The 14872-nt window shown below is 39.8% G+C and overlaps 1 protein-coding gene across 2 annotated transcripts in view; it reads left to right on the forward strand.

Moving 5' to 3' along the window:
* LOC5574821 overlaps positions 1-14872 on the forward strand; it is a 125920-nt gene that overhangs the window by 91585 nt on the left and 19463 nt on the right. For both annotated transcript variants that reach the window (XM_021849583.1, XM_021849584.1), the window contains exon 3: positions 1628-2263. In XM_021849583.1, the coding sequence (XP_021705275.1) occupies positions 2185-2263 (79 nt within the window). In that variant the 5' untranslated portion in view covers positions 1628-2184. The remainder of the gene's footprint in view (positions 1-1627; positions 2264-14872) is intronic.

Consider the following 14872-nt stretch of genomic DNA (forward strand, 5'->3'; position numbering starts at 1 on the left):
CACGATATACACATGCAAACATGGTCAGATGGAAGTCTGTCACAGATAAAATATAAAAATAACACCAGATTGTTTCAGAAACTCTAAAAAGGAACTGTAAAGACCTAATGCCTGAAAAAGAGACCAAACAAGACCCAGAAGATCAAGAAGATCAAGAAACCAAACCAGAATCATGACCAGATATTTCTAAGAGTATTTCCGGGAATTCCTCATAACGTAACGACATACAAGCACTATTGATTATATCTGCAGGAAACTCATTAGAAATTAATACAAAGTTTCCTTCATGTATTACGACGAAGATTTATACCAGAGTTCATTTAGTGATTCTCTAACTTACTCAAAACCTAAGGAATATCCAAAGGTTGTCGTTCAAGATACCTTCTAGAATTTGACTTGTTTTTTTTTCTGAGGATAACCCCAGAAATTACTCCAGAGATTACAAGATGTTTCTAGAAACTCCTCTTAATATTATTTTATGTTATATTTTTAATTTCATAAGAAAGTCTTAAATACTACAGTAATATGTCCAAGGATTTTTACATCGTTTTCCCTGGAACTTCGTTCAAGATTTCTTTTCAGGACGTCTTCGAGAATTTAACTAGTATTTTTTTCAGATATGCCGTCACGGATTTCTTGGGAGTTTTTCCAACATATTTTTGTAAGGGATTTTTTTGATATTTTACGCAGGAATTTTTCTTCAGTAATAACTCCAGAGATGCAACTAAAGATTCTTTCAGGAAATCCGGCGGAAATTATATGAGAATTTTCCCAAGAAGGTTCTCAAAAAATTCATCCAAGAATTCTCCAAAGATTCTCCTTGGTATTAAGTCCTCAATGGGATAAAGCCTGCAATATAAACTATTAAGACTGAGTTTTATCACTTTTAAATGCAAGCTGAAAAGTCATCATTATTGCCAAAATGAATGACGGGCTACTTAGCCTTAATATCTAGTTATAGAGAGTTGACTGTAGTACCTTCCGACGGCTCACCATTAATGATTTTAAACCCAAGTGTGATTAAATATCGTGTCATGAGTTATAAAGTGGTTCATGATCACATTTCTGGACACTCGCTGTCCGGTTCCAATAGGGCTCCAAATGGCTGATCTTGGAACCTTCTCTGATGTTGTCGTATGATGGACTGAATTTCATGATTTTTCACATTAAAGTTCTTAATTCTGACATTATGTCCCACCAGATCAGAGCCTGTTTCTCAGCATACTATTTCACGAGCAGTTCCGCATTTTTGGCCTGACAACTTTCAATGCATTTGTACGAAATAGTCTTCAAACTGAAAAGAATTCGTACCTGAATCCTGAATCTGAAAACGCCAACGCATTCAAAAAAATTGATGCTTGCATCAAAAAAATAACTCATGTTGATTTTTCCTGAAAATCTCAATCCGATCAAACGATGACGAAGGTACATAATTTTGAAACTTCAATGTTAATACCCAGTACTGTAAAGGTTAAAAAAGAAACTTTAGTGACTTTCCATTGAAAACAGAGTATTTTAAAAAGCTTTCTGAAGACAGTTACTCAGTCTCAAAACAAAAGATCTGCTACCAGCCCTGGAATGATTCAGACCCTTTAGGTGCTTTTTTACTAACAAAAAAATAATTTAGGCTTGAGATCAGTGATAAAACCAGCGATTAGACAATGGCAACACGAAAAACAAACGTCTAATCCGAAAAAAACAGCATCGCTTCAGGTGAACATCCGTTTCTGTAAAATTGATACAAAACACAAATACAGCTGGAAGGTTCAAATGAAGCCTATGTAAACATGTCCCCGAAAAATCTCTCGGCGGAACGGTGTCATCAGTGCCCAGAGGGTCAACGAATGCGACAACAACATTGACTACCCAACGACGTCGTTACAACGCCAATGACGAACACCGGGGTTTTGGGTCTCTTTTGATGAAGAAACTTAAGTCAACATAAAAGTGTAAACATGCCCGGATCTTAATTGAATGGCAAAAAATACTAGAAATTGTGCACAGGGGGGCAAACGAGGACGGAGCAGGACAAATTTAATTTTATTACGGTCTCCAAATTAGGCGTTGATGCTGCGTGGACAGGTAACAGGAGTAGTAGTGCGGAAAGTGAGAGACTTGGAACGTTGAAAACTGCCACAAGAATATCGTTTTGGGGGCAAATTAGTTGTAGCAAAGGCCAAAACCATGGTCACGCTTGAAAAACATATCAGCTGCCTTGCGGTTGTTTTGCTGAGTTACCTGGTGCTGCTGTTTACAAAATGTGGTAAGTAATTACATGTTTTATTTGTTATACATACCTATATAATTTTATACAATTTCTGCTATATTCATTTTCATGTATGTTTGAGTAATTTTTCCAATCTCGAGTTCAAAAGTAATACATTTAAACTGGTTTCTAAAGATTTAGCATTCGGATGAAACCATATGCCATAAAGAAAAAAAGAAGAAGTATTTAAAACTTAATTCTTTTCAGAAACTACTCTCACTAGATCGAGCAATTTTTTTTCGAAAACAGATGTGTGATTTTAGAATAATTTTAATTAAAAGACTGAAAATCCCATGCCAAACACCAGCTAGTGGAACAACCAAATAAGCTGATGCTCTGCTCGCACTTCATATTATTCGTACCCATAGGCACAAAGTACTTTACATTTCACAAAAAGATGTTTGCCTTGTACTAAATCCAAATTTTTGCTTTTCCCGTTAGCAAAAATAATGGCGCAAAAGAGCGCAAATCCTACTCTCAATCGGCAGTCCGTGTATTGCTTACACGGTAGCTAACCGGAAGAAACAACAACAACACCGGCACTCGAAAATCTGTTCCGACAAAACTGCTTTAAAATATTCATTCATATCCACTCGAGAGAAGTGCATGCAGAGCACACCTTTCTTATTATGCCGCATTCTAAAGTACAGGATGTGCCACTACAGAATACTTGCGGGGGGTAATTTTTAGCTTTCAAATTCGGTGAGTTTAGCTTGAACTTTGATGTAGTTCCATTATCTGTGATGAAATTACTACTCAATGATTGAAATTGGTAGAGTTTTCAAAAGTCAGAAAATTTAATCTTTTTTGTTAGGAGTTTTTTAAATGAAATCTTGCAAACCTGGAGCGTCTGTACTCCATGTTAGGAGCGGCTCACAACAGCGTCTGTTCCCCATGTCAGGGGCGGCTGATCATCGCCCGAGTGCCAGAGAAGGACTCTAAGCTAAACTGCACACTATGGCCCTCCGAACATTTAGGGGGAATGGTCCTCCGGAAATCTAGGGGGGTTGGTGTCAGGCCCTGCAAGCCAACCGTAAAAACACATCAGCACAGGAACGTCAATGAGAGAATACGGACCGGAACAATCGGCAAAGACCACAGCGACGAAAATGGACTAGCGATTGGAAACTTGGTACGTGGAACTGCAAATCTCGGAACTTCATCGGAAGTACTCGCATACTCCCCGATGTACTGAAGATCCGCGGTTTCGACATCGTAGCGCTGCAGGAGGTGTGCTGGACAGGTTCGATGGTGCGAACGTTTAGAGGTTATCATATTATCTACCAGAGCTGCGGCAACACACGTGAGCTGGGAACAGCTTTTATAGTGATGGGTGATATGCAAAGGCGCGTGATCGGGAGGTGGCCGATCAACGAAAGAATGTGCAAGTTGAGGCTCAAAGGCTGGATCTTCAACTTCAGCATCATAAACGTGCATAGCCCTCACTCCGAAAGCACTGATGATGACAAGGAAGCATTTTATGCGCAGCGCGAATGCGAGTACGACCGCTGCCCAAGCCACGACGTCAAGATCATCATAGGAGACTTGATCGCTCAGGTTGGCCAGGAGGAGGAGTTCAGACCGACCCACCGGCTGGCGAACAAGAACGGCTTACGACTGATAGATTTTGCCGCCTCCAAGAATATGGCCATTCGTAGCACCTCCAGCACAGTCTCCCGTATCGGTACACCTGGAGATCACCTCTGCAAACTGAATCGCCAATCGACCACGTATTGATCGATGGACGGCACTTCTCCGACATAACCGACGTCAGAACCTATCGTGGCGCTAACATTGACTCCGACCACTACCTGGTGATGGTGAAACTGCGCCCAAAACAATCCGTCATCAACGATGTACAGTACCGACGCCCGCCTCGATACAATCTAGCGCGACTGAAACAACCTGATGTCGCCAATGCGTACGCGCAGCACCTAGAGGCAGCGTTGCCGGATGAGGGCGAGGTCGATAGGGCCCCTCTTGAAGACTGCTGGAGGATAGTCAAAGTAGCCATTAATGACGCTGCCGAAAGCATTATCGGATATGTGGAACGGAGCTCAAGGAACGATTGGTTCGACGAAGAGTACCAGGAGGTTCTAGAGGAGAATAATGCAGCGCGGGCTGCAATGCTGCAGCATGGTACGCGACAAAACATGGAACGATACAGACTGAAGCGGAAACAGCAAACCCGCCTATTCCGGAACAAAAAGCGCCGCCTGGAAGAGGTGGAATGCCAAGAGATGGAGTTGCTGTACCGTTCTCAAGAAACGTGGAAGTTCTATCAGAAGCTCAACGCATCACGCAAAGGCTTCGTGCCGCGAGCTGAAATATGCCGGGATAAGGATGGGAGCATCCTGACGGACGGACGCGAGGTGATCGAAAGGTGGAAGTAGCACTACGATGAACACCTGAAAGGCGCGGAGAACACAGGCACAGAAGGTCAGGACTGCGAAGGCGATGGCTACGTCAGCACATCGGACAGTAGAAACCAACCAGCTCCCACGATGGGGGAAAAAGGAGCGTGAATTGCAGTCAAAACTATTTATTTCGATAATTTTTGAACAAAATCGAGCAGTGAGTCAATGGTACTTTAATGAAAAGCTCTTGACCTTCATTGCCAAATCTATTTTGCTACGATTTATAGCACAACGGTCGTAAGAGGCTACTAGTGCGACTATAGGCGCATGTCTACTAAAGGTGCACCGAACCTACAAAGACACCGTTGGAGAGACGAACTTCTGGCTTTCTAAGGGTGCGATTTTATATTCGTGTTTCATGCTTTGAGCCCATTGAGGCACCTTCTGCTCGGCTTTACTTTAAAGCCCAGTTTCAGTCACAATAAACCTAATTATACAAAAATGGCGCATTACATAAAAACTGTAATAAAAAAGACTTTGACTAAATTTGTTGAACTGCTAGAGTCGTCAAAACATATTACCATAATAGCATAGTATTTCATCTTACTCAGCTATTTCAACTTGCACTGGTGTACCTTACACAAAAACTCGGAGGGATGAGAATATTGTGAACATTTAATAAAAATAATTTGATTTTTGTGGCATTCAAGTTTAAATAGAACTTATATCATTTTCTTCCTTTGATTGACGCATGCTGCTGTCCATTCCTACAGCCCTCGATACAGTACCATAATAGTAGGACGAGAAAACAAGCACATCGATTTTCCTTTGTGCTACTCAACAGCTGACCGGTACAGCAGCAGTCAGCGAGCAAAGCTTTCAAATCTCGGTTTACCAGCCGTTTTCCGGTTCCCTAGGATGAAAGCCATTTGCTCAGGTACACCCTTGAATGAAATTGTCCTTCACACGTTTTCACAATTTATAAGTTTCTCTCTTGGTTTTGCTCCCAACCTCTTGGAATTGTGTTCCGTTGCATGATGGCTGTATTTTTACAATCACTTTCCTTTGTTTTCTTCATGTTCCTGGAGTTACATACCGGTTGGGGCAGGACCTGTTTTAAAACTTGATGTTCTATATACAATTGCAACGTTGTTTACTCTTGTATAGTTTAAGAAGTCGAGAGAATCCACGACCGAACCGGAAGCGTCGGTATGGTCTCTCTTTCAAACCGCGTACATTTCTGGCCAACAGAAAAAAAGCCATTAGCTTCCTCCACACACGGTTGAAAAATCCGTCATGAAACGGAAGAAACCTCGTGTGGGTGAGGTTCATGCTGACCCGGATTTGCGGACAAGTTATGATTTCTAAAGCGAATTGAGAGCTGCAGGATTTGATGGAATTTCATTTTATTTTTCATTCAACCACTTGTGTCCTCGCCATACATCCTTTGAAATCATGATACGATTTAGACGGTACTATGTGATCGAGCAACAGACCCACCTTTTACATTATTAAATTTAAATACTTTATCCGGATTCAGCAACCGTTACAGCAGCGTGAGCATGTTGCAGATGTTTAAGACCCGTTCAACGAAACACATTACATGAATATTTAAACAAACGGTTGCACGTCGAGAGATTTTTGAGTGGCAACATCATCTGTGAGAAAGAGGCAATCAAAGTTCGCAAACATGATTTATTCTACCTTGAATTTAAAACTCCATTCTCTGTTAACGGTTTAGAAATGTTCTCAGCTTTGAATAACATTTTCTTGTTTTTTTTTTACAAATGTCATTTGAAACATTACATACATTTCTCAAATCTAGATGTTCTGTGTTTTGCAGCACTATCATCGTAATTTGGTAAAACTAAATTAGGCTGTTATTAACATGTTGTTAACAACATGTAACATTCTATTTCGCTAAGCAGTTCAAAATTTTCACAGAACTCACCTTTTGATAAGAAAAAAAAGCATCGCTTTTAAATAAATCTAAAATATATGTGTAGATTTTTCTTTAACATTATTGTTAGTTTTATTCGACATTTTCTCCAATGTATCAACATAGGATATGTTCGTAAGTACTATACTGTACTGTGTTATTCATAAGTACTAAACAAGGGAGTGAGCTTCAGAATCACATTCAGACCCACATTTTATCGCATTCGGGTAAATAAACAATTATTTGAATTATGAACTGTTAATAATTCACTATTGGAGTTATTTTTTTTACATTGATTCACAAAAGTTTGTCATTTCCTCAGTTCCTTTGTGCTGGATAAAAATTCCTTCCATAACAATGGGATGGTATAATAAATATTAACACTACAACCAGTTTCCAACTCAGTTACTCCCCAAACCAAATTGTCGAGATTCATTGATATGAATTTCCAACTGCACAGTATTCAATACACAACGCACCAAATTTTTTTACCATACCAGGAAACACCGTTAGCTGCCACCAAAACCCAAACAATTTCATTTACGTGGTCCAGCGTAAAGCATAAATTAAACCATCCCTGAGCCAAGGATAAGCATACATAATTAATTATTTGGGCTGCCGTTTTGCGCGTGCAAAGTACATTAAAACGCTTTGGAAAGTGTGTAGCAAATATTTTATTCATAAATCAATTAGCAAAATCACCTCCTCCGCTCAATTTGCCAGCGTTGCACTACATTGTAACCATTCGATTGGTTTCAATTCTGATATCGTATATTTGGATACAAAAGTTCCATGTCACCATATGACCCTTTCTTGCCAGGTGATGAATTTATTTTACTCATAGCTCAGTCTAATATGCTCTGCAAGATAAATCCACGTAATGCGATTATCTGAAATGTCGATATTCCGTCGCAGTGATAATGAAAATCACCAAATGTTTCAGATTTAGCAAATTTGAAACATTTGTGTCCTTAAAGGACGAAAAAATCCTAGCCTACTTGAATTTTGACGTTGCGATTGAATTGCGCGCATATCTTCTGCGCGTTACCGCCGCCGCTGGATGTGGATTTAATATAAGCGCCGCAATACAATTATCAGAATGTTATCTCTTTTATAAATAGATACTATGGAAGAATTGTGATAAAATCAATCGAACATAAAATCAATTAGTATAGTTTCTCCTATACATTCTTAAACAAGTTCAATTTACCGTAAGATAGGGTAACATTGATAGTTTTTAGAGAATAATCCTAATATGACGTTTTAAAGAATATCAATTTATATTTATATATATACATGTACAACTCTGATTTGTCTGATATAAGGCACACATCAAAAACAACCTCATAAATATGTCTTTGCAAACAAAATTCTATTTGACAATTCTCTCGAAGCTTTAACAAAACCATTGTATAAGAAAAGAAATAAAAAAATTAAATTTAAAAATATATTGATTCAATAGCAAAAAATAAACAAAAATATACTAAGCAGTTTGAAAACGTGAAAAATGTAGTTGTGAGACCCAAAGAAAACGCAAGTAGTCCAGGATTTTGAAAACACTCACAAATCACATAACGCTCTAGGGGGAGGGGCAAGTAGGCTCAAGCGTTACGGCTTGTGTATTTGAAAAATGAAATAATGAAATACTCTGACGATGATGGATTTTTTGATTGATTGATTGATTGACTCTTTATTAAGGGGAAATTCAGCCCGAGGCTGGTTCATCCCCGCATATAAGGGGGGGGGGGGTTAATTTGCAGGGATGGAGGAGGAGAGGGAGTTACATTGTATAATTAACAATGTATGTTGCGGTGTTCTTTGTTTCACTGGTGTTGTCGAATGATGTGGAAGTTCCGTATCGAGTTCAAGGTCATAGCAGGGATCGTAACGGTAGGGGATGTGGTGATTTCGTATTCGTTTTCAGGTCCAGGGTCTTAGCAGGGGTCATATTAAGGTAAAGAGTCCAGCCTCTTTCAAAAAGATTATCAGCTGTCGTTTGGAGGGTGCTGTCCATACCGGTGATCTCGTGGATTATTCTTAGGTGCTCCAGGGTAGGACAGTTTATCAGAAAATGTTCGACAGTATTTTGTGTCCTGCATGTTTCGCAGTGGCGGGGGAAACTGCCCCCTGTGCTACCCATGTCGTGTGTCAGCCGTGTATGTCCCGTACGCAGCCGAGAGAGGACGACCTGCTCCCGGCGAGCAGGTTGGTCTTGCCATGTTGTCGTGGTGTTTTTAATTTTGGGAAGGAATAACCCTCTGTTCCGGTGCCATTCTACGGACCAGACGGTCCAAAGTCGCTCCTTCAACCAGGATTTCACGTTATCACGGGGGATCTTTCTGGATAGTAATGGGCTGTTACGGCCGATGCCAGCGAGTGTGTCAGCTCGCTCATTGCCGGAGATGCCGCAGTGACCGGGGACCCACATGAATGTGGCTCTAGTGGATGGGCTATCCAAGGCTGCCTGGATTTTCTGTATGTAAGGGTGTCGATTGTTCGGGTTAGTAATTGCAAACAGGACACTGTCGGAGTCGCTGACGACCAGCACCAGATAGTCGCAGGGCGTCGTGATGGCTACAAGTATGGCCGCAGCTTCAGCCGAGAAAACGGAGCACTGACCAGGGAGGCTGTGATAGATTTCTGTAGTGCGACTATTAATGCCGAGACCGACCCGCTCCGCTAGTTCGGAGCCGTCGGTGTATCGGACCTCGTGCCAATTGAATTTTCTGTGTAGTACCTCTCTGAAAGCAGTCTGTACTTCCGTGGGGTTGCACTGTCTCCGGAAATGGGTCTTAATGTTTTGGGCTATCTGGGGTCTCTTGGCCGACCAGCTTCTGGGTCTGATTCGGTGGAGCCTGGCCACCGGAGGAAGCTGGATGCTGGCCACAGCGTTAAGAGCAGAGTTCGCATTCTCTTCGAGGATGCAAGTCTGCCCATCTTCCTTGGTCCTTTCCAGATAGCGGTTTCCGAGGGTCAAAGCGGGTTTATACCGGAAAGGTAACACACCGGCTTCTGCGCAAACTGAGTCAGCAGGAGTGGAAGGTAGTACCGTAATCCGGGGTATCATTGATCAGCGCGGTAACATTGATCGGAATGACCCATCTCCAAAAAAGTTCGTATCGCCATTTATTGATGTATAATTTCCAAATCATGAATGGAGCTTCTCTTTTTTATATTCATAAGCTAATGAAAGTGAAGATTTTTGCGTAAATTGCGTTTATCTTTTGCGTAAATTTGTCAACTTTTCGAAATAATTATTTCAATGGGTAGGGATGATACTACCGAACATTCATGTATCACACAAGTTCTGCTAACGATATGAGCAAGGAAAGTGTGGTTCTTACTAAAAATGGCATCGCCAAAAACGATTCCGTTGTCAAAACTTTCATAAGTATGCTCAATTAGGTAACATTGACGAATTACTGTAAAGAATTTAGAATTCCCTTAGGAAATTGCCTACCTTTAGGCGTATTCCGTAAGTCGAGGTATTTTTAATTTCAAAATAACTCAAAAAGTAAATGACTTGTAAGCGTTTGGCCTTCATATTTGGCTTCGGGGGCCATGATTTGAGTAAGTAATGACATTTTCAATATTACCGAACATTGTTCACATAGGTGATCAATGTTACCCCAAATCAGCTTAATCAAAAAATCACTTAAAACATTTTTTTTAAACATGCTTAAATCTTTCAAAAAAGAAAATGCTGTATATAGTCTCGAGCTATGGGTGGCAGTACCTGTTTTAAAAATATAAAATTTGCAACATTTGCATTTTCAAACAAAATATTTGAGAAATATTCAAAAAATGATCAATGTTACCCCGGATTACGGTAGTTCAGAGATCGCACGGATGGTGTTGTTGTAGGTTGGCGCCAGTGTTTTCACTAGATTGTCCTGTGCGCGGCTGGTAATCTCGATTTCGTAGAAGAGGCGACTACAAATTACGGCGTCGGCCACCCGGTGTCGCGTAGCGCGGTCGCTGCGCGTCCGTTTGGATGATATGCTACGGATCAAGTTGACACGGTTTGTACAACTCTCCTTGACCGCGAAAAGTGACTGTGGAAAGAAAGTTTTCGATCAAGCGTCACTCCCAGCACTTCAAGTGTTTTTTTCAAGGCGACCGTCTTTCCGTTGGCCGTTATAGGGTAACCAATATATTTTGGACCCCTATATATTTTGGACCCCCTGAGCCATTTTCCTGCAAATTTCCCAGTTCAAATCGAAATACCAACTCAATTTGCATGACATTTGTTAAAATAGGACTATTCCGCAATTGCATCCACCGTTTGTACATAGAAAATGTGTTTATTTTATCTGAAATTAATTTAATTTAATCGGTTCATCTATGTAACCGTTACAACACCTTTCACCCAGAAATTGAAGCCGTCAGAAATTTTTCAAATGTAAACAAAAACTGTTTTCAAATTTCTGAACTAAAGGCGTAGAATTTCTTCGATTTACCATTGTCAATCGATTGAGTAGACTATGGGCAAGCATATTATACAACCAGTGTCGTGGACTTTGTTGCCAAACGATAAAAAATGCCGGGGGTCCAAAATATATACTTTGAGGGTCCAAAATGTATTGGTGTGTCCAAAATAATGAAAAACAGTGCTTCACAATTCAATCATTTTCGACGTTTTATGGATCCTACATAACCGTATAATCATTTTTATCTTGTAGAGGAAGTTATTCTCTACATTTTGGCATGTTTTTGACTTGGTTGCGCTGTGCAATTAACTAATTGGAACAAAAAACTAAAATCATTTCCTTAGGGGGTCCAAAATACGAACGTTACCCTAGGTGTTTTTGGTGGGCGGTGATTTGAGTTGCAGATGTGAAGTCTTGAGCTCTTTTCGGGCGCGATGTCAAAGCCCGTGTTGCCAGCCCATTTGGTGACGGCATTCACTGCCGCTTGCATCTTCCGGCGGATTGAACGGGGATGTTTTCCGGTGACCAGGAGCAAGATGTCGTCCGCGTATACCAATATATATACTCCTTTCGGTAGCACCAGAAAGAGCTCACTCATGGCTACGAGGAAGAGTGTAACCGAAATCACAGAGCCTTGAGGCACTCCGGTCTCCTCCCTCGTGACTTTCGATCGGTGATTTCCTATCAGGACCTCGAAGGTTCGGTTTGTGAGGAAATTCTTTATGAAATTCAATAGGTTACCGGATACTCCCCATTCTACTAGTTGCTTAAGGATGTTAGGGGCCCAGGCTCGGTTGTATGCCTTGGCAAGGTCGAGGGATACGATTTCCACGTGTTCCTGCGCCTTCATTGCGTCTTCTAGGATACTTCCGAGATTCGTTAGGTAAGTCCCGGTACCATACCCTGGGCGAAATGCATGTTGGCTGTACCCTAGTAGGCCATTGGACTCAAGATGCTCCATCAGCCGACGATTTGCCATCCGTTCTGCAATTTTGCATGCACAGCTGGTGAGTGCTATCGGGCGGTAGCTGGTGGTACTGTTAGCCGGTCCGGAACTCTTGGGTATGGGGACTACAAGGCTGTGCTTCCACTCTTCTGGTAGCGTGCCTTCAGTCCATTCCTGATTTATTAATTCTAATGGATTTTTTTTTTTGACTCTGGGATAAAGTAATTTGTCATAATGTCGTTTGGCATAATGCCATATGGCATAAAAGCCATTTGGCATAACGGCCAGTTGGTATAATCCATAAAATTAACATTTTTATTTGTTACTTGCTTCAGTTGCAATTAAAATTGTTACGTGGTCATTTATTGGATGGAGTGGGGGGGTCTTTTGTTCATGACCACGGTCCATACAAATTTACGAGAGGGGAGGGGGATGAAATCCCAAAAAAAAAAATCACGTAGTTAATGGACATCCCCACAGACAAGATTTTAAATTCCATTCGTGACATTACAAGTTTTACTGCTCGTTTGATTGTAGATTTCATTCACATACTACTCCGCACATTCCTTCAAAAGTTTGTTTTGGGATTTTTCACAATCTTTCTAAGTAATCCTTTCAAGAAATTCGTTTTAAATACCTTCAAAAACTCAGTCCGGAATTTGTCACAGAAATTATTTTGGAGATTCCATTAAGAACACTTTCAAATACTGGTTCAGACATTTCTCAAGGAATTCATCATGAATTTTTTCTAGTCATTCATACAGGGTCATTCTAGTCATTCATGTCTCCAGAGAAATGTCAAGGATTTTTTTTCAGATTATTTTGAGTAGAATTGTCAAAACTATCTACGAAAAATTTCAAAAAAAAATCCTAAAGTTATCTCAGATGAATTGTGAGAGTTCTAAGTATGCCTTGACGGATTTCTACAAGGAAAGAACCATATGTTGATAAAATTCATCTTAGAATTTTCTTGATAAATTGCAAAAATAACTAAAAAATACAATATCCGATTTTTTTTTACTAGATGTTTCAAAGAAATTCTTTGACGAAATTCGGACAGAATACTTAAAAAACTATCTATGAATGATTGGAACAATAACTGTAAACATTGCTGTAGTATTAACTGGTTTGGAAACTTGAATAAAGTTCAGAAGAATACATGGAGATTTTGAAATTTTATTTGATTTTTTTTATAAAATTGTTTGAACCACAACCATAATATTTTGATAAAATGCTGTAAAAATGACATTTGAAAGTTCTTGTGGATCTTAATGAGGTGTCACAGGTCAAATTTGTCGATGAATTCTTGGAAAAGTTTCCAATAGATTTCATCGGAAAATGTCTGAGGAGTTCTGGAGCAATTTCTGAGAGTAATGGTGGATGAATTTTGAAAAAGTCCAGAATAAATGAAAAAATCGGAGCAGGAATTATCGTAGAGTTTCTTGAAAAAATGTCGAAACGATATTCAAAAACTCTGTAACAAACCATTGTAGAAGAGCTCCTGTAGGAGCTGTGGTAAATCTTATAAAACAACTGAAGAAATAGGTGAAAGAATCAGTGCAAAAATATCTGGAAGAAATTCTGGGATAATCACTAGGATATTTTTCGACATCTTCTCTGTGAAAATGATTGCAGTTTTTTTTGTAACTTTTTGACATTAACAGGTTTTTTTAATAAACCTTTGTGGAAGCGTTAGAGTGCTTTATGATTTTCTGAACCAAATTCTAAAGAAATTCTTCAAAACATTGAAAAATGGCTGGTAACAGTCCTGGAAATATTCAGAATCACTGGAGAAATTACTAGATTTACTGAAGTATTCCTCGGGATCTGTGCCACTCAAGCTACGCTCGAAAATCGAGCTCATTGGATTTGGTATACTGGAGCAATAGTTCATAAAAAAAAGTTCTGAATAGGAATAAAATACATATGTGAAAATGTACTCTCTAAATTATGCCAAAAGGTGTCCGGCTGTTTGGGCGAATGCCATTTGGCCTAACGCCATTTGGCCGAATGTCATTTGGCCGAACGGGTCGTTTGGCCGAATTACAAAAAAATATCAATTTGCTACAACGCTTTGATTGTTGATTTGCATGATTGGCGGGACGAGAATGATAAAATTGAACCGTATATTCAGGACGAAGTTGTGGACTCCAAACATCGCAAGGTTCTAAGCTGTTGCTTGATTCGTCTCTGGGTTATCAACGGTGTTCTAATATTTCAAGTGCCTTTAATGATTTCATCATACATTTTTCCTTCTTTTAAGCATAGGCATTTCTTTCGAGTTAAACTTGTTTCATTCACATCGGCAATAATTTAGCTTATGTTTTCATTGGGAATTTTACGGTAGTTCTTTGTAGTTATATTGATAAAACTAATATTTGCATTACACTTGCTTAAATTTTCATAAGAGATTATTCCTTCTTTTAATCATAGGCTATTCTTTTAAGAGTGAAGTATTTTTCATAGTTATTGGAATTTAGGCTTGTTCATAAAGAGACTTTTTCAAAACATATTTTAGCTTAACGGTTAACTCAGGTGAGATGCTTTTCTCCTTCAAAATTAAGATTGCAACGTGTGAACTGAACTCTGCACGGTTGCTTGCGTAACGCAGTAAACCGAACGACTCAGAGAACACTTACGTCGAAGAAGCTCACCGTTGTGAAAAAAAGAAACAAAGACTTGTGACTGCTAGATCTATGAAATATTTTACTAAGTACGATTCGAGAGATCGGAGCAACCCGATCCAGCAGAAGGACGATTAAATCGTAAAACGTTTTAGTTACTGTCAGAGGCCTACAAGGCTACAAACGCGATGCGAGATCCTCTACTGGCAGCTCTCACCCATAGCAGAGAAGTGAATGACTGCTTACATTTAGGACGTTCTTCTTTCAGCATTGACTGTTCCTTGAACTAACATTAAAGTGCTAATTATTT

Source organism: Aedes aegypti, chromosome 3 (genome assembly GCF_002204515.2).
Source record: "Aedes aegypti strain LVP_AGWG chromosome 3, AaegL5.0 Primary Assembly, whole genome shotgun sequence".
In the NCBI taxonomy this organism is placed as follows: Eukaryota; Metazoa; Arthropoda; class Insecta; order Diptera; family Culicidae; genus Aedes; species Aedes aegypti.